The sequence below is a fragment of the Aphanomyces astaci genome (assembly GCF_000520075.1).
Source record: "Aphanomyces astaci strain APO3 unplaced genomic scaffold supercont1.18, whole genome shotgun sequence".
NCBI classification, from domain to species: Eukaryota; Oomycota; class Saprolegniomycetes; order Saprolegniales; family Verrucalvaceae; genus Aphanomyces; species Aphanomyces astaci.
This window is the reverse complement of record NW_009798281.1, coordinates 809194-831818: the sequence shown is the minus strand read 5'-3', so window position 1 is coordinate 831818 and position 22625 is coordinate 809194. Positions and strand designations below refer to the sequence as shown.

The window sequence follows — 22625 nt, the reverse complement described above, 5'->3', positions numbered from 1 at the left end:
AGGTTGGACGTTGGCCGCTGCATCGAGATGATGGCGGATGCGCCTGACGTCGCTGTCAAGGACGCGGAAGGCTCGGATGAGTCCCTTCATGGACCACACTGCCTCGACCTCGGTGCATTGCGTGGCCATGGAGTCCAACGCTTCACCAGGGAGGATGATCGACGTGAGTTCGAGGAACCAGTCGTCGTAGTTTTCGGCGCCGACGAGGAAGTCGGTGGAAGGCTCATAACCAGTTGGATGGGCAGGTTGCAGCAGCAGACAGGTAAGTGGAGGAAGGGAGAACCGGAAGTGAATTAATTCTGACGACAGAGGAGGAACTGGCTCTAGATGTGCCAGTTCCTCCAACAGCCAATCAAATACTAGATTATGATTGGTCACGACATCCTGTGATGTTCCATGACGAGTCTGCGCTGTCTTCTACTCTGAGGACAAGCCTCTAGAAGGCACAAAAACCTCCTACACAGCTAGCAGACACTGCTACCTGACTGACAGGGCAGTGGGGGTGTTCTCTAGAAGAACAGGGTGTTCTGACTGGATGCCGCAGACATTACCGGTACTGTACTTCCAGCACTTAGATTGCAAAGTGGATACTCCCGTATCGAATGACTGGCTACGTTCACGCAAACTCAAATCTGGATGACTTCAGATATAACGTTAGGTATGGCCCAAGATCGGGTGGTGGACTTTGTCAATTGAGTGAAAGGGGAGGGTCCTGACTCGACCCTAACTCGGCTTCCTGGTGTCGATGACAAGGACCTGAGGAAACCTGGGACTGAACCAGCGACCATCGGTGTGTTCTTGTCCTACTTAGATCAGGTGTAAAGTGATCTATAAGTAGACGCGCTCCCAACTGAGCCAAAAGAACTGGTCCATCTGGACATGAGATTGTACTACGAGAATGAGTACTCTCGACTAATTGCTTACCATTCCCACCCACCAAACCACCCAGAACGTAACGTTTGATATTCGTCCAAGGGATCAGATCACCATTCCAACCTTGGAGGGAACATGGTGGGATAAATAACGTCAGGCATCATCTTCCCAATCATTTGCACGTGCATGATTGCTTTGTGATCGATGATGTACTTCGAGGTAATCGGTACTAGTAGACATACTCCACATATCCAACAAGTTGGTTCAACACGTTTACAGGTTTTGGACGATCGATCATGTCGTGGTTTCACTCCCATTCATCATCTTCTTTGTAATTCTTTAACGTACTATAGTACAGTGTACTACAACTTTGTTGTTGACGCGAGGTCATTCCAACCCCAAACTGACGGCGCGAGTCTCCTGGATGCACAGCATGGATGGGTGAGCTGTCACCGTACTTCAACCCATTTGTCTTTCGATCGCACATTTCAATAATCCCCCCTCTCTCTCTCTACCTCCCGTCGTCACTTTGAACTCTACTTGAATATGGCCACGTGTTTTTTCCGAAGCTGCACTGCCCCCGTGGACGACTCGACACCAAACGCGTGGCGGTGCAAGTTCCATCGTGGCCGAAGTCGGTGCCTCGTCCACGACTGCGACAACCAAGCCTACGCCCGAGCGCTGTGCGTCCGCCACGGCGGCAAAATCGTGTGTCGACACCCGGAGGGGTGCCAAGCTCGAGCGCGCGTCGGCGACTTCTGTCCACGGCACGGCGCCACCCGAGCCAAGGTGTTGTGCGCCCAAGTGGGGTGCACGAACGTCACTCAACTGCGCGGACGGTGCGTCAAGCATGGCGGGGGTCGCGTGTGCAAATGGGGCGGCTGCAGCACGTTCGCCAGGCAAGGCGGGTACTGCACCCGGCACACGCGCCAGATCCACAAAACACATGCAGCCCAGGTGGCGTCCTCATTGTGTTTGGAAGCCCCGTGGACATGGGCGAAGCAAAGTCACGGGCAAGGAGGGGGGGTGGAGGGGGGGTGCTGGATCACAGAAGACGACACCAGCAGCGCCGCCGCCGACGACGATGACGACGGGCTGCTTGATTCGATTGATTGGGGGATGTACGACACTGACGAAGATGATTTTTTTTCGTCACTAAGTGGCCAAGAACAACACGTAGTACGAGATCGAGGCGACAGCTTTGACGGGGAGATTCTGTACCTGCTCCTGAATCTGTAATGTGTATGCTAACACTAGCGTACTAGTATATAATATGACAACCATGTAAGTTATACACACAAGTGCTGCCTCTTTGACGACCAGTGGGAAGAAATGACCGACTAGTCGACACTTCCACCGGGCTAAATTAGACACCGTCCAACTAGTCCTTCCTGGTAAACTGAAGCAAACAACATCCCCACAGCAAGTCTCCCCAGCAATGTCATAGCCACCAATAACTCTTACGCTATACTGGTATACTCTCTACATATTGTTACACCGACAGGAAACTGGAGCCGCCATCAGAATCACATGCCTTACACTTAGGAGAATGAATGAATGAGCCACCTAGGCCAATCAAATCACGTCCTGTGTCCAAGTGATGCCCAGGCCTTGATCAAAGGTAACGAACGTTACTGACTGATCGCATCGTCGTCAAAAGCTCAAATTTGGGTGACCTGCCCAATACTACACCAGTACTGTACTAGTATGTCCTAGTAGTACTAGTAGTCCCTAATTACTCTGTCTAGCTGAACACTAAAATCAACTGTCATCGTCCATGTACAGTAAGTACATTATGCTGTACTAGTACAGTCCAAACGATATAACATCAATCTCTCATCAACACATGCTTGGTGTGTTCTTTTGACATTAGCTCGCGTGATGATTAAGGTCCGTCTTTTCGTTCATATATGAGCACATACGACTCGGAGATGCCAATCAGCTGGGGCATCGTCTCCTGCACATGCAAATCCTGCACTTCGTACCACTGGTCCGTCGATCGGTTCTGGACATGCACGCGGTACGTCCCGTCCGCCAGCGGGTCCATGTTGACGGCGGTGGTTTCTTTGCCAATAGTCACGGGGCTGTCGTGGCAAATATTCGCGATCAAGTTGTACTTTGTCTGGGAGGCTTTGGCCACATGTTTGTGCACGTGCGCTACCAGGTCCGCCTTGTCCACAATCCCCGCAGAGGTCCCGCCGCAGTGCGACAGAAGCGCCTTCAGCTCCGTCGTCGTCATCGCGTCCACTTCGGCGGCGGTCGGCACGCGGGACGCCACGTACTCTTTTAATTCGAGGTTCTTGACGGGAAAGTTGACGATAGTTGGGTTCTTCTCCGTGAAAAAGTTGTTTTTCGTGAACCGGTGGATATGGAAGATCAAGTATGGCGGCAACGAATCGATCGAGTACTGCTTGTGTTGCCGCGTCGCCCCGTGTAACACGTGCTACTCAATCGAGATGAGATGTTCATTTAAACAATCGAGAGTGATGGGGAAAAAATAGATTTTTCCCAAAAAAAATTTTTTTTGCAATATATGTTTTTGAACACGTTTTCCAAATCAATTTGTTTCAAATTGTTTTGCCAAATATTTGACTCAAATATTTCTTTCAAATGTTTGTTCCAAATATTGTTTTTCGAATATTTTCTAAAAATATTTCTTTGTTCCATTCTTTTTTTAATTATTTTTTTAGGGCGTACCGTGATTTTGTCGCCGTCGAATTTTTCCAACACGGTGAACAACGGCACTTGAGGGATCACATTACCGCCTTGTGAGTCTTTAAACAGCGGCGTCGGCGGCAAATCCAACGTCAAATATCTACAAGTCCGGCAAATAAACATACATAGATATATATTTTTGGTGCAAGCTGCACATACAGAAAAGGCACAGCGGTGGGCACTGCCGCCGCATCGCCGTCGTGGGTCGCGGCACCGGGCGCTGGGAGTGTCGTAACATGCACCATGCCTTGGAACACCTTATGGATCACGCTCGAGCCGGGGGTTCTAGTGCCGCCAAGTCCCTATACATCACTCAAGTATTCGTACAAGCATAGCAGAAATATTATATATATATAGGCTGACGTATTATAATAAATATTGGGCATAGAGTGTTGTACCCACCCGATGCAATTCGTTGAGAAACCACGAGAGGAACTCGAGGGCGTCGCTCTGTCGGCCAATGTGAAAGCGCTTTTTACTGACCACGGAAATGGCTTGGACGATTTCATGTGGACTGATCTATTCGATCAAATACCATATAAAGATTTATATATATGTAATATTAATATATATACAAATATATATTATATTAATATATATATACATATATATATATAAGATTAATATATATTTGTCAAGAAATCGAAAATACACGAGAAATAATAGAATTGAGATCGCACCGTGTTTTTGATATTGTGGGGGCTCCATAGCTTGCGAATGAGCTCGCCAAAGCGCAGCACGAGCGGCGACCGCGTCTTGGCGACGGCGGCGGCGTAGTTGTCTGGCTGGAGGAAGTAATCGCGCAGGGGCGTGACATGGGCCAACGCCTGTAGCACCACCGAGATGTAGTCGGTCTTCTTGAGGTTGTTCAACCCGATGAACCCAGGAAGGTACGACACACCAAAGCTGTCTTGGGCCAGCGTGCGGTTCGTGTCGAGGGAGGCCGTGTACTCGGGCGTGAACGACGGCCGCAGCGCGTTCTTGATCGGCGCAAGCGACAAGTCCGTGACTTCGTAGTTGTCGGGCAAGCAATAGATCTTGTCCGTGGACAAGTTGATGAACACGTGGTGGAAACTCTGCACGGAATGCGTGAACGCGTGCGTGTTGGGCCCGCGGCCTTGAAAGTACTTGCCGCACACGAGGCACGCATACGCGTTCTGGTCCGACAGACTGATGGAGCACACCTTCTCGAAGTCAAAGTCCAGAAGCTGAGGGCGGATGGTATCTAGATACGGACACTTCTTGCGCTTGGATAATGCCTGCTGCGCGGCGGCGTCCGTCGTCACGTCCTTGCGCTTCATCGGCCAAAGGTTTGGTGTGTGGCGCAAACTAAGTTTCGCGTTAAATGCATTAACGTACGATCCGCGTTGATTTAAACGTAAATAACGTCGTTTACTGGGTTTAAACAAGTATTCTAAATTCATTTTAAAAGTATTTCACACATGGAATATCCGGAGAGTAAAACCAAATTTTCCCTTGACTTGTAGTTTTAAAACCATTTTAAACAGCGACAGGTCGTGGTTTCTAACTCGAGGGGGAAGTCGCAACAATACTGCCAAGAAGGACATTCGCCATGGAGATGGAAGACGATTCGTTGTTGCTGTTGCCGCCGGCGGAGGATGCCCCTGTCTCGCACATGCTTCAATGCAACGAGTACGGCGACAACAACAACGTGGTGGACACTGACGACGTGTCGTCCGCGAAAGGCACACGGAAGCGTGAGCGGTTGACGCTTGGGCAGAAGCGGCAAGTGGTCGACTTGGCCGCGAGCAACCAGTTCACCCATCGGGTATGCATGCCAACGCATATCGCATCCCATAATATCTCCTTCAACACTCAAGCATGGCATCGCACCCTCATGACAACTGCTTAGGAACTCGCCGAGAAGTTCCAAGTCGGGCGCACGACGATCACAAACATCTGCAAGAACACAGAGTTGATCCGGCACGAGACGGACTCGGCCGACATGGTCAAGAAGAAGCGCAAGACGACCAAGTGTACGTACGATCTCAAGGTATTGGACGAAGCGCTGCACAAGTGGCGCATGGAGTCCAAGGTAAGCAGTCCCGAGACCAAGATGACTGGCGCGGCGCTGCAAGGCAAAGCGATGCAGTTGGCGCATATGATGCTATCCGATCCACATGCGCGGCTCCCTGACAAGGTGCACGCAGCGTTGAGCAAGTTTAGCGCGTCCAACGGATGGTTGGACGGGTATCGCACGCGATTTGGGAGCTTCACATCGCGCATGTCGTCGGCCGACGTGCATCATCACACCCCACCTCCCCACAGCTCTTCTTCGTCGTCGCTGATCAAATCGGTTGATTTTCAAACGCGACAGCGTGAGCTCCACCACCTACTACAGCACGTCGACCCTCAAGACATTTGGACTGGCGCCGAGTTTGCGCTGGCATCCAAGCCACCACCGCCGCCACCACCCCTCGGCGGCGCCTCTGCTGGCCACCACGCAGACAACAACAATGGCGCGCCATCTTCCAACTCGTTGGACGGATCGACCGCCCGCCTCACCGTCACGTTGTGCGTCAACGCTGCGGGTGAGACATTTGATCTCCAAGTGATTGGCACCGATCGGAGCGCCACGTCATCCCCCATGTGCACCATGGCCAACCTGGATTTGCGGCGGCGGTACCGCATCCTATACGACGTGACCAAATCTGGCTTCCAAGTTGCGCACACGTTTATGCACGTGCTCAAGCAGCTGAATGCGCTGGCCAAAGCTCGACAGCGGACGTTCCATGTACTTCTGGACAGCGCCGTGCCGCATGTCAAGGCGGCGATGCTGCTCGACGCGCTCGGCGACCAGCGCACGTTTTTCCTGTTTGAGTCGCTGCGGTTGGTGTTTTGGCCGCCCAACTTTCCCGTCGCAACGTGCCATCCGTGCCACCTCGGGCTCATTTCCACGTTCAAAGCCAGGTTTCGATACGAAGAAGTGGACGCGCTGTTTGCCAGATGCAGAGACGGCGCGAGCTTGATGGACCCGCAGCTCCAATGGACGTTCAAGAACGTGCTCCACTGGCTGTCGGTGGCCCTGCATAGCCTCAACCCCCCCGAGATTGTGCATGCATGGGTCGCGTCGGGGGTGCTGCCGCCGTCGACGGTCGCCACGTTGCTCTCCCGGCACCCCGCAGCAACCACGACTTCGGACGCCATGCAGGAATTGCAAGCATTGCTAGCTGACATTGCCCATCAAATGCCGCCGTTCCTGCCGTGGGTGGGGCTCCATGAACCGAACGCTCAACTCTGGATCGACCTCGATGGCAAAGCACCCGTCGTGGATGTTGGCGTCGACGACACGCAGATCGTCCATAGTGTACTGCTCAAACACGGGTTTCTGGAGGTGTGTATGTCTACTATTCGTGCAATCCTCTCAAGATAATACAAATATATATATATATATATTTATAAGGAGAGGATGATGATAGGCTACTTATGATGACGGTTTCTTTCTCAACGTGTGTGTGTGTGTTGTTTTTTTTACCATTTCGGAACTGTGTTGGTATAATGATGGCGTTGATATATATATATATATATATACCTTGGATATATATATATATATATATTGTGCTTTGAGCCAAAAATATTGGATGTTTGTGCTGATATTCACCAAGCAACTTGATGGTTTGCGGTGAAATTTCGTTGTACTACGTTGTATGTAAAAATCGTGACACTAATATAATAATCACACACGAATTTCAATGTGGAACGGTGGAAGAATGAGTTTCATTGGCCCCCTTGATTCATGCTGTGGGTTTTGATTGGTCGATAATCGAGTATCTGCCGATTATGGTGCTGCTCATTCAATAGTCAGTGCAACCTACATCGCTTCTTTTTTTATTCGAGATGAGATAATGCTTTATATAATCATGGTATGATGGAGTCCTTGATATATATATATATATGTATAAATAATAAATATGCGACGTAGCTCCGGCCAGGCAATTTGGACGAAGCGGTCGAAGGTGGAGGAAGCCTGGCGATGGGAGGACCGACTCCGGCGACGTCGTCGCATGGGGCTCTGATGGAAGTGGCCCCCACGAAGGACCAAGTTTGGCACGCGATCGATCTGCTCAAGCGCCATGTGCGCGTGTCTCCTGGCTTGGACATGCAAGGCGTGGCCAGCGTCGTGGCGCTCAATGTGCTCAAAACGGCCAACACGACGGCGTTGCCGAGCCACTTGGCCAGCAACGCCTCGTACCGCCTGCATCATTCATAGTATAATAATAGTAAATGTGTACGTAATTCAAGGGTATTTCGAAGCAAATATAGAATACTCTCCCAACAACGACCTAACCAAGTTATACAGTATTACTAGTAACTACTAACAGTTACCGTAGTAGTCTGGTACTATTGTACTTTTAGGGCTGGTGCCAGCCACCCCATAAAATTATGCCATAAACCGTTTTGGTAAGTCTGCAAAAAAATCCCAAAGTCTCATATCCCATGAAAACAAGGACAAAAAAAGTAATATCTACAAAGTTGTCTGGATACCAGTTGAATTATGGAATAATTATTCTGAATTATGAAATAATTATTCTCGATAATTTCCGATTGAAGTGCAACACTTCAACGTGAACACAAACCTCCATAAAAGACCCAATTTTCAAGAAAATTGTAGCATAAGTTCTGAACTTTGGTGGCATCCAGACGCACAAAATCTCGAAAACTGGAATATTTTGGTAACTTTTGTTTGGAAAAACGGCCATTTTAATGCCGTTTTCTATGGCATCCAGCCTAAATCTATCCCAGAGTTTTGACAGAAATCTAAATCATTTGAAGCTGAGGAAGAGCCTACATAAGTACTGCCAAATAAGATGCAAAGCACAATACTATATAGTATATACTAGTATATCGTTTCGTGCGTTTGAACTGTGAATAAATCCCTCGGTGTACGTGGCTTGTCGTCAATTTCCCTATCGACATCATAAACATCACGTGAACTACAATATCTCTATATATAAAAGAATATATATACAGTATATATTCTTTTTATATACCAGTATTAATATCTCTATATATAAAAGAATATATATACAGTATATATTCTTTTTATATACCAGTGTTATGTATGGCCATCATATATATATATATATATGATGGCCATATATAACACTGGTAAGTTAGTGTACGGTCCAGTTCCCCAACAACTAGGGGCATACTAGTACTGTAGTAGTAGTACGTACAGTAGTACGCCCCATACATTCACGAGTCACGTTACTGTCTCTAATATTCCTCTGCTGCAATTGCCACGCATGGTACAAGAGTCGTGTTATGCTATGATAGGGGCCATGACAGGGAGCGTCGGCCCGTCGTCGTCGTTGCTGTGGTGTGCAGCTGCTTCTTCTTCGCGCATGACTGTAGCTTCGGCCTGCCGTTGTGTCTTGGCATACTGTATGAGGGTGCGCAGAGCTGATCCGAGCCAGTCGCGGTGGTCGGCGCTCTGCGTCTCCAAGTCGAGCGTTCGGTGGCTAAACACTACACTGAGCGACACCCGCGCCAGGTGCCGCGCCCTTCCGCCGTCGCACTTGTGGAACACGGCCGTGCTCCGTCCGTCCACGACATGTGACGCGAGCGCGAGGTCCACGGGGGCGCTGAACCCGCCTCGCTTATGTTCCCATTGCAGGGTTCCGTACGGATGACACACGAGGCGGGTGGGATGGGGGGTACCGCGCCGGCCGTACTTTGTGAGTGGGGCAAACATGTTGACGGCTTGCACGAGGTAGTACCGATGGGGTCCGCCAAACCGAAACGCGAGCTCGACAATCTTCCACCGAGCGCCGTCAATGTCGGCTCCAGGAGAAGAAGTTGGAGGATGGACAAAGGGAGAAGTAGCAGAAGCGGGGGGGGACGACGACAACGACGACGATATCATGCCAGGGGGAAGCGGGGGGTAATGGTTGGGGTGGGGGATGGACGGACGACTTGGTGGCCGTTTGTTGGACTTGTGGATGTTTAAACGACGAAGCCCCCCCGCCACAGACGACATGAGCCTAGAAAAGTGGGGGGGTTTGGTGTCTCGTAATGGAAACATCGGATGGACACGAGCGGCCGCCGCCGATGACGTGGACGACGGGGACGTAGCCGCGTCGGGGGGATGCGAATGGTTGCGATGGCGTCCAATGGATGGCTGGGAAGGTAGCTGTTGTGTGTGGTTGTGATGATTGTGATGATGGAGATGGTTAGAGGACGGGACACCGATGAGGTCGGCGGGATGCAGCGAGTGCCGCGCGCAGTCCCTTCGAAGGTCCAGAACAAGGTTCCGCACGGACGGCGTCAGTTGAAGCAACTCATTGTCGTCGTCCATGTCTTGGTTGCTGTGACCTATCAACACCTGCTCCACACTGGACACACTTGTGTCTACGTATTTGTCGAACGAACGGCTCTCGGGGGAAGACGACATGGCCTCGGATGACGTGGTGGTGGTGTCTTGAAGGGGTGGGTACTCGTCGCTGGACATGGACATCCCGAGCAAGAAGCCAATGCGATCGTCGTCGTCAGCTGTGTCTGGGGACAGAACATCGGGGCAGTCCAACATGGCTGCCAGGTCGCCAGAGTCCTGCCGCTGAATGTGCCGCACGAGATGTCGGACGCTGTCGCGGAGGTTGTCTGGATCGATGGAGATATCTTCGGGATCGTCGTTGTTGTCGAAGAACACGTCATCGACTGACGCTCGAAAGGGAGACACCGGCGGCGCCGTTGTGGTGGCACAGGCGACGGCGGCGAGTGGAAATGGCGGCGCAAACGACGTGTGCAAGAACTTGAATTCCGTGACGAGGATCGTGTCGTGTGCAGGTGGGCGCGGGCTCATGCTTTGTCGCCGCATGGCCGACGACGTCGACTGTCTCGCCATCGTGTTCGATCGCACGCGTCGGTTGCCGCCACGTGGCGAGTCCAAATCCCACGTCAGAAGGGGGGACACGGGCGTCAATGGACGTGGCGGCGTTCCACTGTTGCTGCAACGAAGTTCGTCAAAGGAATCATCAACCAGTTCTGTATAAGTGCTGTGGCCACGCAGCATTGCCGAGAGTTTGCCAAGCAGGTCCGTCCCGCCAGGCGACCCGTTGTTTCCGAAACTGCTCGAGGTAAACGTGCTGTCTCGCATGCGACTACCTCGCTTCAATGCACCACTACCACCTCGAGGGCCATACTCTTCCATCGACACCGCCGGGGTGCCGCTTCGAGAAATGAGCGCTGGATCTTGGGCCAGCACGGCAGAAACGACCCCGGGGTGGATGACGTATTGAGGAGGGTGGACATTACATACAAAATCCTTGTATATATGGGTCATGGAACCGACACATTGGGCAAAATGCTCCAAGCTAACCGATGGTCGTCGCGACGACGACGTACAGGAGGATCTGCATTCCTTTGCCTCCACTGCGCTTGAGGTGAGCCCAAATGCTCGGAAGGATATGCAAACAACAATAAATGGTACTGGGGCTGGGGGGCGACGTACCCATAGCTCACCACCTTGACGACGATGCACAGATCAAGGAGGGTTGCGTTGTACCAGACTTTGTAGTCCAGTCGGAAGAATTGTTGCCTGTTCACAGCATTCTGAAATCATTTTGGTTTCGGGCTAGCAGACACACACGCGGATACACCTGTAATTCAAAACATGGATCGTTTAAGTTGTACTACCGTATAGTGTATATGGATTGCGACAGGTGATATTTCACAACCAGCCGACACTCGTTCTCAAAATTTTGTTTATCCATTGCGTCATACAAATTTGAAGTATATTCAACATGTTCACAAGTAAATATCAGTTATTACAAGCAAATTATCAGTTATTACAGGAGTCTCAATAGATTAATCCGTCGCAATGCATATACACTATACGGTATTTCCGACGGCAGAGTATGAACCACTAAACAAAGCATCACCCAGACATGGGAAGCACCACGCACTGACGCCTCCCTGGACTGTTGGAAGCGAATGGCGTGTGTGGTCTGTGGGTAGTAAATCTGAAAAGCTGCCAACGTTGTTACCTTGGTTCACAGGCACCCTGGTAACTAACATACCCAGTATGTGGATGACGTTACAAGGTATTCCATCATATTTCCAGTTAAAATGTTGCTAGTATTTATTAAATTGAACGGTTTTCAGGCTAAAAGTTGGATGATGGTTTTAGCCATGATTTTCGCGTCGAGCCGCGTCGTTTTCGTTTACCTTTACCTGGCACTAAAAATACATACCACAGTATGCAGTGACTGACGTTAGGGCCAGCAGCAGCAAAGACAGGAATGCGACAAAGCAACGAGGCGTCCCTACTTACACTAGTACAGTATTACCTCACGACAACAATTGCGACTGTAAGTTTTACTGCGCTGTAAAGTTAAAATCACGAAATGCCCGCTGGAGGTCGCGAAAACCAGTGATTTTAACTTTACAGCGTAACGTTACCAGTAATTAATATCAATATCAGTACTGTAGCTCGAACCTCAATAGTGAAACAAGTCGACGCGTACGTGAACGTGTCCAGTAACACGTTACTACTGTAACGTTAGGTTTTCGTCTACTGTAGTTTGGAAAACGCAACGAAGAGGGGGAAACAAATGTCTTGTCCTTGGGAGAGGCGTGGCGGTAGCCCCAGAGTTCAGTGCATTTGAAACCATCTTTGTCGCCATACCAGCAACTTCGTCACCGCTGATTCGTGTATACTGTTTGTACCCGTCGGACGACCATCGCCCGAAACGTTGGACAGAGAGGTCAGAGGCTCCACCACGAAACAAAGCTGTTGCGCCACCCCTGCGAAGTGAGTGGGTGGAGTACAGACACGGGTTCAGACCGATTGAGATTGCTGATGGATTCGCACGTGATGAGCTGCAGCTTTGATGTTCAACATAACGGTTCGCTGGGCATTGCACCGATCGTTCGCGCGTGATGTTTGAGCACCCAGGCTGCTAGTGCGACTGGGCATAACCACGAGAGACCGGATTTCCCGAGGTGTAGCTGAACCCCTATTCCTTCCTTGTTGGTCTGATTTGGAGCTTCGAACTAGCACTTGGACAGTGCGAATCGCGCCATAATCGGACGTTTCACGGCCAACGTGGTCGAGGAAAGTTACGTCGCTGTACTGGAGGGTTTGATTCGTTGGCTTTCCGCTAACCGCTTGGTACTTGGAGTAAAAGAAAGAAGAAAACCAGGACCGTAGAGGCCCAGATGACTTGGTCGGGGCTTTCGTGCAATCATAGTTGACTTCGAAGGGCTTGCAGGAGAGCAATGGTGATTGGTTCTTTTGCTCGTGGTGCTGGGCTCAGACGGACCATGTCGGCGAGTTGGATGGCATGGTCCCGGGACAAGGAGATGTCGTAGCGCCAGCCACACTGGTGGTACCAGGAAATGATAGCAAGCTTCGACTTGATGGTTGATACTGAGTTGCAACTCCATGCCCCGATGACCTGATGACGAGAGGTGTGTTGCGAAGTCAATTAGTATCTGGGACTGCGAGGGCGGTGCAGAGGATAGCCATTCCGTGGAATGTTGTGAATGTTGGTAGCGGGTCCATGCTTGGTTGTAACGAGCCCACCAGGATGGGGCCAATGAGGCGCGGTGAAGATGAGAGATGACCGGTACGCGTGCCGGAGTTGTGGTGGTATTGGAGATGGTGTCCACCCTGCTGTCGCTGACTGCCAGTTGGGTCGGTATGGCTCGCGGCTGGCGCGAGACCCTGCATCGGGGTGCGTGTTGATCGCACCCGGAATGTGGGACGCCGACACGTGGAGGTGGTGGAGGGCATGGTGCAGACCTAGACAGCGGTTCAGTTCCTGACTGAAGGCGTTGTTTCTTGCGAGTGACGACGACCATGTTAACGCGCTGGTGTTGTCCGTTAAAGGCCGCATGTGGATTGTGTGTTGACGGCTAAGATACTGTAACGACAATAATATGATACTGTATATTGTCGATTTGATACAAATTTGGGGAGGGGGTGCAATCGAATCGCGCCGACCAAACCGATCCACAATCGATCTGATTGGTTAAATTTCATTTAGAAGGTTTTGATTGGCGAATAATCTTGAGTTCATCTGAAGTAGCCACTCAAATCGATTTAAATTCCAACGAGAAACCACGCCACAACACGAAATTTCACTCGAAAACACAATATAACGTTTTGCAAACTGTCGAGCTTTTCGATTACCAAGTACACAGTGGCTTGCACATTTCCAGCTGCAAAAGTTACTACAGTAGCAACTCAAAACACCTCTGGGTGAAAAGGCATGACCACAGGGTGGCCTTCTTGTTGGCTTTCACGTTCGACTTGCCACAGCACTTGTCGAACGAGCGTCTGCAACGCTGGCGGGCCGCAGAAGAACACGCCAATGGTATCATTCGGATGTTTCGCTGCAACTTGCTGCAGAATCGCATGGAAGTCAGGTCGACCCAAATCGGTGGTTTTGGGCAGCCGCAGCCCCGAGATGATGTCCACGGCCTCTTGGTCGTGGATAAGGGTTTGGGCCGTCTTGAGCACGTTCAAGTCGTCCGGGGTCGCCTTGGTGCAGTCCCCTGTCAAGTGCAGTTGGACATCGACACCATCGAGCCACGCCACGCGTTCGAGCAAGTCGCCGTGCGTGCCGAATAACGCTTGTCGGTTGGTTTGCCAATGCACATACAGTTGTTGTTGGTGTTGGGGTGTGCAGTCATGGGTCGCCACAGCTGACGTCGCTCGCTGGTGTAAGGTGGACATGTAGGGGGTGATGCCGATGCCTGCGCCAATGAGCACAGCCACCTTGTACTGACTCACTTCGACGGCGGGCGCTGGGATGGGGCCATCGATGCGAACCATCAAATGTGGGTACACAATGTCATGCAGCCGACTCGTCCAGTCACCAGAAACTTGAATCTGCACCGTCACTTCCGTGTCGTTGTGGGACGTGATGCTAAACGGATGCCACTCGAAGGGACTCACCACGGGTACTTGAAGGCGCAAGAACGTCCCCGGGAGGGCGTTGGCAAACCGCTGGGTCGTTGGAATGTGCAATGTGACAGTGTCTTGGGTCTTGGTGAAGTGCGTGACAGCGTTGCGACGTGTACAAAAGTACCTGGGCGCGACTTCCACGACCAAATAGATGGCGAGAGGGGGACCCATGATGGGAAACGCTTGGGCTTGTTCCAGCCAATGCTGCATCCCATGAGCGAATGTTATTCCAAACATAACCCCGTCACAGATGTGCCCCCACTTGTTCCAATACACAGCTTTGGACTGGCGGTACTGGAATTTGCAGTACGGGGCGACGAGGCTGCACACGAGCATGGCGACCCCCGTGAGGCCGGTTGCCGTTTGAAAGAGCACGCGGACGGCGTCTGGCTTGGGGCCGTGCGCAAAGTCCGTCACGTTGGCCAACATCGAGTCGCTCCATGTGGTTTCGCATGCCATGGGCACTCGAATCAGCACGTTGACGAGGTGCGCGATTACGTGGACGTACCCCCCCAGGTAGTACATGCATCCGTACACAATATGACACGTCACTCGGTGTTCCATGTGCAAACAACGAGCTAGCCCTGGCCACAACGTCCACAGCCAGTACTGCACACGTGTCATCACAGGCCATAGCAGCAGAAACCCGTTGAAAAGCACGACTTCGGCCGACCCCCGGGCAAAGCAAATCGCATACCCTGCCAGGTTGAACATGCCAGCGTTGTGGCGATAGCTCATAAACTTCCACATGAACGCTCCAACGGACAGTGCGGCGTAGACCACCCACCATAGGACAAAGAGGGGGGAATGGCGCCACGTGTGATGAAGAACCTGTGCCAGCATGCGCAAACGAAGAGCTATCATTGTCGATGGCTTTCGTTGAGATTGAGGTTGCGAGTCTTGAGGCATTTGGATGTAGTGGGTCGTCCCTTGAGGCAGAGCCTTGGGTGTGTGAACCGCAGTGGAGTCATGAGCAGGTTTGTGTTGCAATGTCGAGGGGACTGCGCTGGCGTGGGTGTGAGGAAACACTGGACGCGACGCGATGGCTTGTGGAATGTCGTGATGCAAGTGAATGTTGTACGCAGCCGCGGCGGCTCGAACGCGGTGCCCGAGTCGAGGGGGTCTCGGTAGCTGGTAGCCCGACGGCAATCGGATGATTCGGCGCGGCGCCCCCTGGACAACGGTTGGTACAGCTGACACGAACGTGTTGTTGGAATCGTGCATTATTGGGGTGGCGGGGCAGTTGGAATCTCTGAGTAGCATTGTCATCTTTGATCGTGGTGGGAGTAAACGATGTTGCCGGCAACGTTCGTTATCTATCCAGTGTGAAAAACGAGAATGGGGTCGTGGGGGAAGTTCTGGCTGCCTCTACACATTCGATAGATTAAGGAGTACCACACAAGTCAATTGTTGACACTGGGTGGGAACGCTACGGCCTCACGGACCAATCATACACGCCGTAATTGGCGAAACGATGACAGTAGGCGAGCTACAGCAACTCGGATCGGTACTTCAACTCATAATGGTCCACCTCTCCAAAGGACACTTTGCTGCCATGGATTTCGCAGTAGTAGAGCACGCCTGCGCCGACTTGGTCCTTGATTCCACGACGTCTTGATGCTTGACCGTGCCTTCTTGAACGGGGGGTTCTGTGATGAGGGGTACCATTACTCGAGCGACGGACTCTGGACAGGATGAATGCGCCACAGCCACAGATCCGGTCGAGAGTGGGATGAATTCAACAGCAATACCTCAACCAGATGGTGATCATCGTGTGATCATACCGGTATTAGTAGGTGTCTGAGAACGGACGTCAAGTTCAAAACGGGCAAACTACACAACCTCGTGGGTTTCAAGCATTTTGGTTGAGGTTGCCCATGGTCGACTCCCCTTTATGGAACGCGATGGTGCTCCCCCCGATCATCTATCACGGCCTTTCAGGCGGGGGCATTCACTTTTACCACGAAACGTTAGTGTACCTAGGAAGAATGAATGATTTGCAGTGGCCTGTGTTGCCGACTCAGACCACAAAGACACGAGTGTCGTTGAGTGCTGAGGTGTGCAAACTCGAACAAAGTATGGTGGTGCATTGCAGTCGCACAAATGCAGCACAATCCGGTCGCATTATTGTCGTTGTGCATTATTATTGGAAGGTATTTATCCAGAAATTAGGTCTTGTGGGATTCGAATCAACGAATCCCGGTAGATTCATACTCATACAGTACAGTACTTTCCTACATAATGGAAGCGGTTTACTACTGTACTTCGTTGGCTACTGTACAACGACGATCCAGAGTGACGTTATATAGGACATGAAGCGCGCGACCGCTGCAACAATTTACATCACAACATCAGAGGTGTTTGTTTGCATTGCCTTTCGTTCGTTCGTTCATGAAGCCTGCATCGTCGAATATTTGATTACTATAATTTGGTTAGGCAAAGGAATTGTATGTGGAATGCTAATGCCACGCGTCGCAGTCGTCAACCTGCCACTATAAGATACTAGAATCTGATTTGAAACCCCCATGGAAACATAATGTGACAAATGTGCCCATACGTAACGTTATCCATGGATTTGAACTTTCAATCGAATAATGAGAATTTTCATGGTGAGGCTAACTTACTGGAAGGATGCAAACATGCAGCCACTGATATGTAGCCCTCCTCCATCATCTTCACCCAAGCGTAAAACCACAGGCCTAACGTAAATGGCTTTACGTTTGCGCACGAGTCCGGCCCATGTAGTGTCAAGCTACTAGAACTCAGTAGAATGGGGGGGGTGTTGACACGATGAATATGTATATATATGTCGAAGCGAACATTGAAGACGAAGCATGAACACAATGTCGTCGAAAACGACGAAATGGAACAAGTCGCGCACTACCGGTATGCACCCCAAACACCTAATAATACTAGTACTAGTAACGTACTAATTTACTCAGAAAGTAGGCCAACCTGGCTGGGAATTACATGAATCACCTTACTTCGAAGTACTGTATTGTTGATCCGCACTATAATTTCCAACCACAAACTCTGGGAACTGCATCGCAGATGTATTCGTGTGGACCACACTATGCTTAGCTCCACACTAATTTTCAATTCGCTCTAATTACGGTCATCAGTGTGGCTATGAAGTTGAAGTACTTATAACAACTGTACGTTAGCTCTTTTCAATACGATCCATGAGGAAACCACTCTGTAAAAAGGCAAGTACTGTACATACTCCGAACAATCGTTGACTTCAAACTCGTTCCTCGTGTAGGCACTTGGATCATTGCCATGCATAGCTTCACCTTCCACTCGTTCACAATGGACACTCCAAGCCACGCCATCGTTTATTAAGCTGGGTGTCGATGGTGCGAGATGCTCAATGCGGTGATATAGCGAGCTGCAGTACCGCAGGCGTCGCCATAAACATGAGCCACGGACTGAGCATGTCGTCCGAATACTCATATAGTGCAGCATATGCTCGGACTTGGATGCATGATGCATCCTACTTGTAGCCTGGCGGGGAGATCATAGACGCAACCTGGACTGTATCGCACGCACTCGTTAGTTCTGGTCATTGCGACTACTTGTTGCAATTCATTCCAAAAATACCCTAATACATCCGGACATCGCAGTTTATCCGGTCACGTTGAAATGACCGACGTTGCGCCGCCTCCGCCACCGACATCGATGGCAGTTCGAAGGAAGTTCTTGATGATGGTGTCGTACTACGGTCGTGGCTACGTGGGCTGGCAACGCCAGGTACATGCTTTCTACTCATTAACCTTCCTCGTGAGGAGGAAGGTGCATGTTCGTGACTAACTTACGATGCGCCAAGGCGATCACAAGCAAGACGCCACCTGGACAACCTCAACTTGTAAGTATTCAGGATGTCGTGGAAGCGGCCGTGACGTCTCAATTCCGGCCGCATGAGCATGTCAATGTAGCGTCCGTCAGTCGCACCGACTCGGGAACAAATGCACTCCAAGTACGTCCATTGCCCATATATGCACATCCGATGCTGATATGGTTGGTGGTGGATTCCTATAGCAATATTGCACATTTGTCCTGCCCGAGGGGCACCCATGTACTTCCGAGATGCTTGTCGCGCTCAACGCGGCGTACGTCCTCCTTCATCCTCATCGACGATGCATCCATCCATCGTCCCGTCCGTCACATCCATTGATCGGTAGGCTACCAGATTCCATTCGCGCGCAATCGTTGGTGCTTCTCGACGCCGTGGACGCCCGCCGCCGCACCAAATCCACTCGAAAAAAGTACGTTTACTACATCGAGCAAGGGCCGAGACCGAATCCGTCGACGCTGCACACGGCGTGGTTCATCGGCAAGCCGCTAAATCTGGCGGCGATGCGGGAAGCGCTAGGCCTGATTACCGGCACCCACGACTTCCGAGCCTTCTCCCAGGGGCTTCAAAAGCACGAGTTCGTCGACTTGAACACCACCAGGACCCTTCTCGACTGCCACGTCGTGGTCCGACGGTACGTCTCGAACGAGTGACATGACATGATGCAGAAGTCTTCTTCGTGTAAATGAAAGGGTGGGGATGGGGCTTGTCATGGCTTGGTAGGTACCATGGTGACTAGTTGGTGTTGCGTGGCAGTTAGTCCACGAGTCGATCTCTGTTGTTAGACGAGGTGGTTGCCACTTCTTGGAGTACTAGTAAACCGAGTGTCCATATTGTATTCACAGTGGTTTTGGTGAATTATATGCACTTTGATAGACTACGCTATGTATCGTGTGTATGTGTATTTGTGTTGGCAATGCAGTGTTCTGCTTTGTTGCGTGAATGGAGGGGGGGTGGGGGTATGTGTACCGTGGGCGGTCGATTGGATGCTGAGAATGCCAAGTAGATCGGTGGACTTTTCACTCGATGTGTCCAAGGCTGGCAGCGGTGACGTCGTGTCACCAGACCCGGCGCCCGGCGGCACAGACAACTTTATCGTGTGCATCGAGATCACGGGCACGGGGTTCCTGCGGCATATGGTTCGCCGCATCGTCGGGACGTTGCGACCCATCGGCGAAGGCACGCGGCCGCCATCTTTCATGCTGGATGTGCTGCAAGGACGAGCGGAGCCTGGGCCGTCCGTGCCGTCGCGAGGGCTGTGGCTACACCAGAGCTGGATGGGCCGGCATACTAATGTGAGTCCACTAGCGACGACGGACGCCGCCGATGTCGGAGACGAGGATGACACATAAATCTACGGGGTACTGCGTTGAAGGGACATTTCAACGAGGTGACGAGGACATTTGAATCTTGTGCAACAGGCTACGTTTCATTTTGCGTCCACACAAATATTAGTACAACGTAGTACTAGTGCGATTACAGTTGTTTGCACAAGAACCGTTGCTTTGTGTGATGCTGTATTCGATGCGTGCGTCCCCTTACGGTATCATCCATCCTACCTTCCGTAGGCGCCATGGACTTGGCAATTACTACTATAATATTAATATTAATAGTATATAGTGTTAATCGACATTTGCAATGCATGGTATATCTAGGTGTACCATAGTAAGGCCGTGAACATTTCAGTGGGACGAGGGCGTGCAGACCAATATGTACATCAGCATCTTCTCATGCCCAGGAACGTGGAGGTGCTTGATGAGAGTCATAATTGCGTCCACTTCAGATATTTCGGCCTCGCATGAATGTCATTATCTAGTTCGTTCAGCCACAAGAACATTCCACGCTTAGTAGATCCAACAATCAACAACATCGCGTCGATAACCACGATGATTTGAATGCTTGCCTTCCCAAGCCCAAATGTCCATGATGCTGCGACGCTGTTCCGAGTAGACTTGTCGGTCTTTGTCAGAGAATTCCATGGAATCGCGTCGGATGGTTGGAAGGTTTGGTCGCAAGAGGAAAAGCCGACGAAAGGTTCTGGTGACTTCAACTCCGAGATTCATTCTGGGATAAACCGTTTTGCCCACCGGGTAGATAAATCATAACTATTCGATTGGTTGAATGAACGTATTTTTAGCCAATCCAAGAGGGAACAGCCACATCTACCACCAAATGTCCCTCGTCGTCAATCCAACGACGTAACGTGGAGTCAATTGCTACGTCGTCTCAATCCGTACCAAACACAATGATACCTCGCCTTCCGTCCACATAATAGACTGCATACGAAGGAAGGGGCCGCTAGCTATTTGTCCCAACTCATGCCCCCATGACATTGTCGACTGATGTAAGCAGCGCAAAGCCTACGCCAGGCGTCACAGGAGCATTCTTCGTGACATGGTGCCGCCGACCAATAAAAGTAGGATCGTGACCATGCAATTTCGAAGCTTCCTAGTTTACTTCGGCGTATCGTGCTAAATCCGCCTTGAAATTGAGCGTTAAATAGGCAAATTCTCCTATTTTAGGCGAATCTAGACCAGAAGCCTGATTTCAAGCGAAGCTGTACTAGTAGACCTCAGTCTTCTATCCGGATAAGTTTCCGGACGCCTCTTTTGACCCCCTCCCTCCTTCGACTCATTTCCGAATTTCCGTTGAACTTCTTCCATCTTCCACAATGTCCGTCCCCTTGTCCGACGTCGGTCTGTATGGTCTTGCCGTCATGGGCCAAAACTTCGCCTTGAACATGGCCGAACATGGATTCTCTGTGTCTGTGTGCAACCGCTCCCCCGACAAGGTCGACACCACCGTCCAACGCGCCAAGGACGAAGGCGGACTCCCACTTGTGGGCCACAAGGACGTGAAGGACTTTGTCCTGTCGCTGTCCCGTCCCCGTAAAATCATCATCTTGGTGCAAGCCGGCAAGCCCGTGGATGACACGATTCACGCGATCTCCCAGCACTGCGAAGAAGGCGACATCATCGTTGATGGCGGGAACGAGTGGTTCCCTAACTCGCTGCGTCGCGCCAAGGAATTGGAACCCAAGGGCATTTTGTTTGTCGGCATGGGTATCTCGGGCGGTGAAGAAGGAGCGCGCAAGGGTCCTTCCCTCATGCCAGGTGGTCCCCGCGCAGCCTTTGACGCGTTGGAACCCATTCTCATCAAGTGTGCCGCGCAAGTGGACGGCAGTCCGTGCACGACGTACCTCGGGGAAATCGGATCGGGCAACTACGTGAAAATGGTGCACAACGGCATCGAATATGGTGACATGCAATTGATTGCGGAAGCGTACGACGTGCTCAAGATTGCCGGTGGCCTGAGCAACGCTGAATTGGGCGACGTGTTCAAAGAGTGGAACTCTGGCGAATTGGAAAGCTTCCTCATTGAAATCACGGCCATCATCTTGAAGAAGAAGGACGACTTGGCCGGTGCGGACAAGGACGTGTATCTTGTCGACAAGATCCTCGACAAGACGGGCATGAAGGGCACAGGTCGCTGGGTGGTCCAAGAAGCCGCCGAGCGCTCCGTCGCCGCCCCCACGATTACGGCGTCGCTCGACGCGCGTTACCTCAGCGGGCTCAAGGAACAGCGCGTGGTCGCTTCCAAGATCTTGAACGGCCCCACCGAAATCCCTTCGGTGGACAAGCAACAACTCATCGACGACGTCCGCCAAGCGCTGTACGCGTCCAAGATCTGCTCGTACGCGCAAGGCCTCAACTTGATCCGCGAAGCCGGCGTCCAGAACGGCTGGAAGATCGACCTCGGCGAATGCGCGCGCATCTGGAAGGGCGGGTGCATCATCCGCGCGGCGTTCCTCGACCGCATCAAGTCGGCGTACGTCAAGGACCCGTCCCTCAACTCGTTGCTGATCGACGCGGACTTTGCGAACGAACTGAACGCGCGCCACTTCTCGTGGCGCCGTGTCGTGTCGTTGGCCGTCGCCAGCGGCATCCCCACGCCGTCGTTCTCTGGCTCGTTGAACTACTTTGACATGTACCGCCGCGCGTCGCTGCCGGCCAACTTGACCCAAGCGCAGCGCGACTTTTTCGGCGGACACAGCTATGAGCGGACAGACCGCGAAGGCAACTTCCACTGCGAATGGACCAACGCCCACCACAGCATTGGCAACGTTGCCGAACGCAACCGTGGCAACCTTTAAGTAGCTGTGACAATGGCATGGCGTGCATGATAACTTGCAAAGTCGTTTTTTATTGTCGATAGTAGTGTACGATGGTACTTGGGACTGAGGACAGGTAG

General features: G+C 51.4%; 8 protein-coding genes across 8 annotated transcripts; 5 read left to right on the top strand and 3 right to left on the bottom strand.

Annotated features, from left to right (window-relative positions):
• Positions 1 to 1419: 1419 nt before the first annotated feature.
• H257_08405 (hypothetical protein) lies at positions 1420 to 2112 on the top strand (the record flags this gene model as incomplete). Its single annotated transcript, XM_009834261.1, has 1 exon — positions 1420 to 2112. One exon carries the CDS (start codon positions 1420 to 1422, stop codon positions 2110 to 2112), a length of 693 nt encoding a protein of 230 aa, XP_009832563.1.
• Positions 2113 to 2655: 543 nt separating this feature from the next.
• On the bottom strand, positions 2656 to 4922 carry H257_08404 (hypothetical protein). The gene is made up of 5 exons (XM_009834260.1): positions 4269 to 4922; positions 3991 to 4107; positions 3748 to 3890; positions 3571 to 3688; positions 2656 to 3316 (listed from the first exon to the last, which is right to left on the bottom strand). The coding sequence occupies exons 1-5, from the start codon at positions 4887 to 4889 to the stop codon at positions 2759 to 2761; spliced, it is 1557 nt and encodes a 518-aa protein (XP_009832562.1). The 5' UTR covers positions 4890 to 4922; the 3' UTR covers positions 2656 to 2758.
• A 206-nt stretch (positions 4923 to 5128) lies between these two features.
• H257_08403 (hypothetical protein) lies at positions 5129 to 7882 on the top strand. Its single transcript, XM_009834259.1, has 3 exons — positions 5129 to 5377; positions 5462 to 6943; positions 7532 to 7882. The coding sequence occupies exons 1-3, from the start codon at positions 5162 to 5164 to the stop codon at positions 7817 to 7819; spliced, it is 1986 nt and encodes a 661-aa protein (XP_009832561.1). The 5' UTR covers positions 5129 to 5161; the 3' UTR covers positions 7820 to 7882.
• An 857-nt stretch (positions 7883 to 8739) lies between these two features.
• H257_08402 (hypothetical protein) lies at positions 8740 to 10828 on the top strand. The gene has a single exon (XM_009834258.1). The coding sequence runs from the start codon at positions 10170 to 10172 to the stop codon at positions 10599 to 10601; it is 432 nt and encodes a 143-aa protein (XP_009832560.1). The 5' UTR covers positions 8740 to 10169; the 3' UTR covers positions 10602 to 10828.
• A 1560-nt stretch (positions 10829 to 12388) lies between these two features.
• On the bottom strand, positions 12389 to 13448 carry H257_08401 (hypothetical protein; the record flags this gene model as incomplete). The annotated part of the gene is made up of 2 exons (XM_009834257.1): positions 12389 to 12783; positions 13052 to 13448. 2 exons carry the CDS (start codon positions 13446 to 13448, stop codon positions 12389 to 12391), a joined length of 792 nt encoding a protein of 263 aa, XP_009832559.1.
• Positions 13449 to 13798: 350 nt separating this feature from the next.
• Positions 13799 to 15790, bottom strand: H257_08400 (hypothetical protein; the record flags this gene model as incomplete). The annotated part of the gene is made up of 1 exon (XM_009834256.1): positions 13799 to 15790. The coding sequence occupies one exon, from the start codon at positions 15788 to 15790 to the stop codon at positions 13799 to 13801; it is 1992 nt and encodes a 663-aa protein (XP_009832558.1).
• A 2359-nt stretch (positions 15791 to 18149) lies between these two features.
• Positions 18150 to 19876, top strand: H257_08399 (tRNA pseudouridine(38-40) synthase). The gene is made up of 5 exons (XM_009834255.1): positions 18150 to 18271; positions 18348 to 18497; positions 18560 to 18630; positions 18703 to 19008; positions 19381 to 19876. The coding sequence occupies exons 1-5, from the start codon at positions 18164 to 18166 to the stop codon at positions 19724 to 19726; spliced, it is 981 nt and encodes a 326-aa protein (XP_009832557.1). The 5' UTR covers positions 18150 to 18163; the 3' UTR covers positions 19727 to 19876.
• A 1140-nt stretch (positions 19877 to 21016) lies between these two features.
• On the top strand, positions 21017 to 22614 carry H257_08398 (6-phosphogluconate dehydrogenase (decarboxylating)). Its single transcript, XM_009834254.1, has one exon. It carries the CDS (start codon positions 21046 to 21048, stop codon positions 22525 to 22527), a length of 1482 nt encoding a protein of 493 aa, XP_009832556.1. The 5' UTR covers positions 21017 to 21045; the 3' UTR covers positions 22528 to 22614.
• The last annotated feature ends 11 nt before the right edge of the window (positions 22615 to 22625 follow it).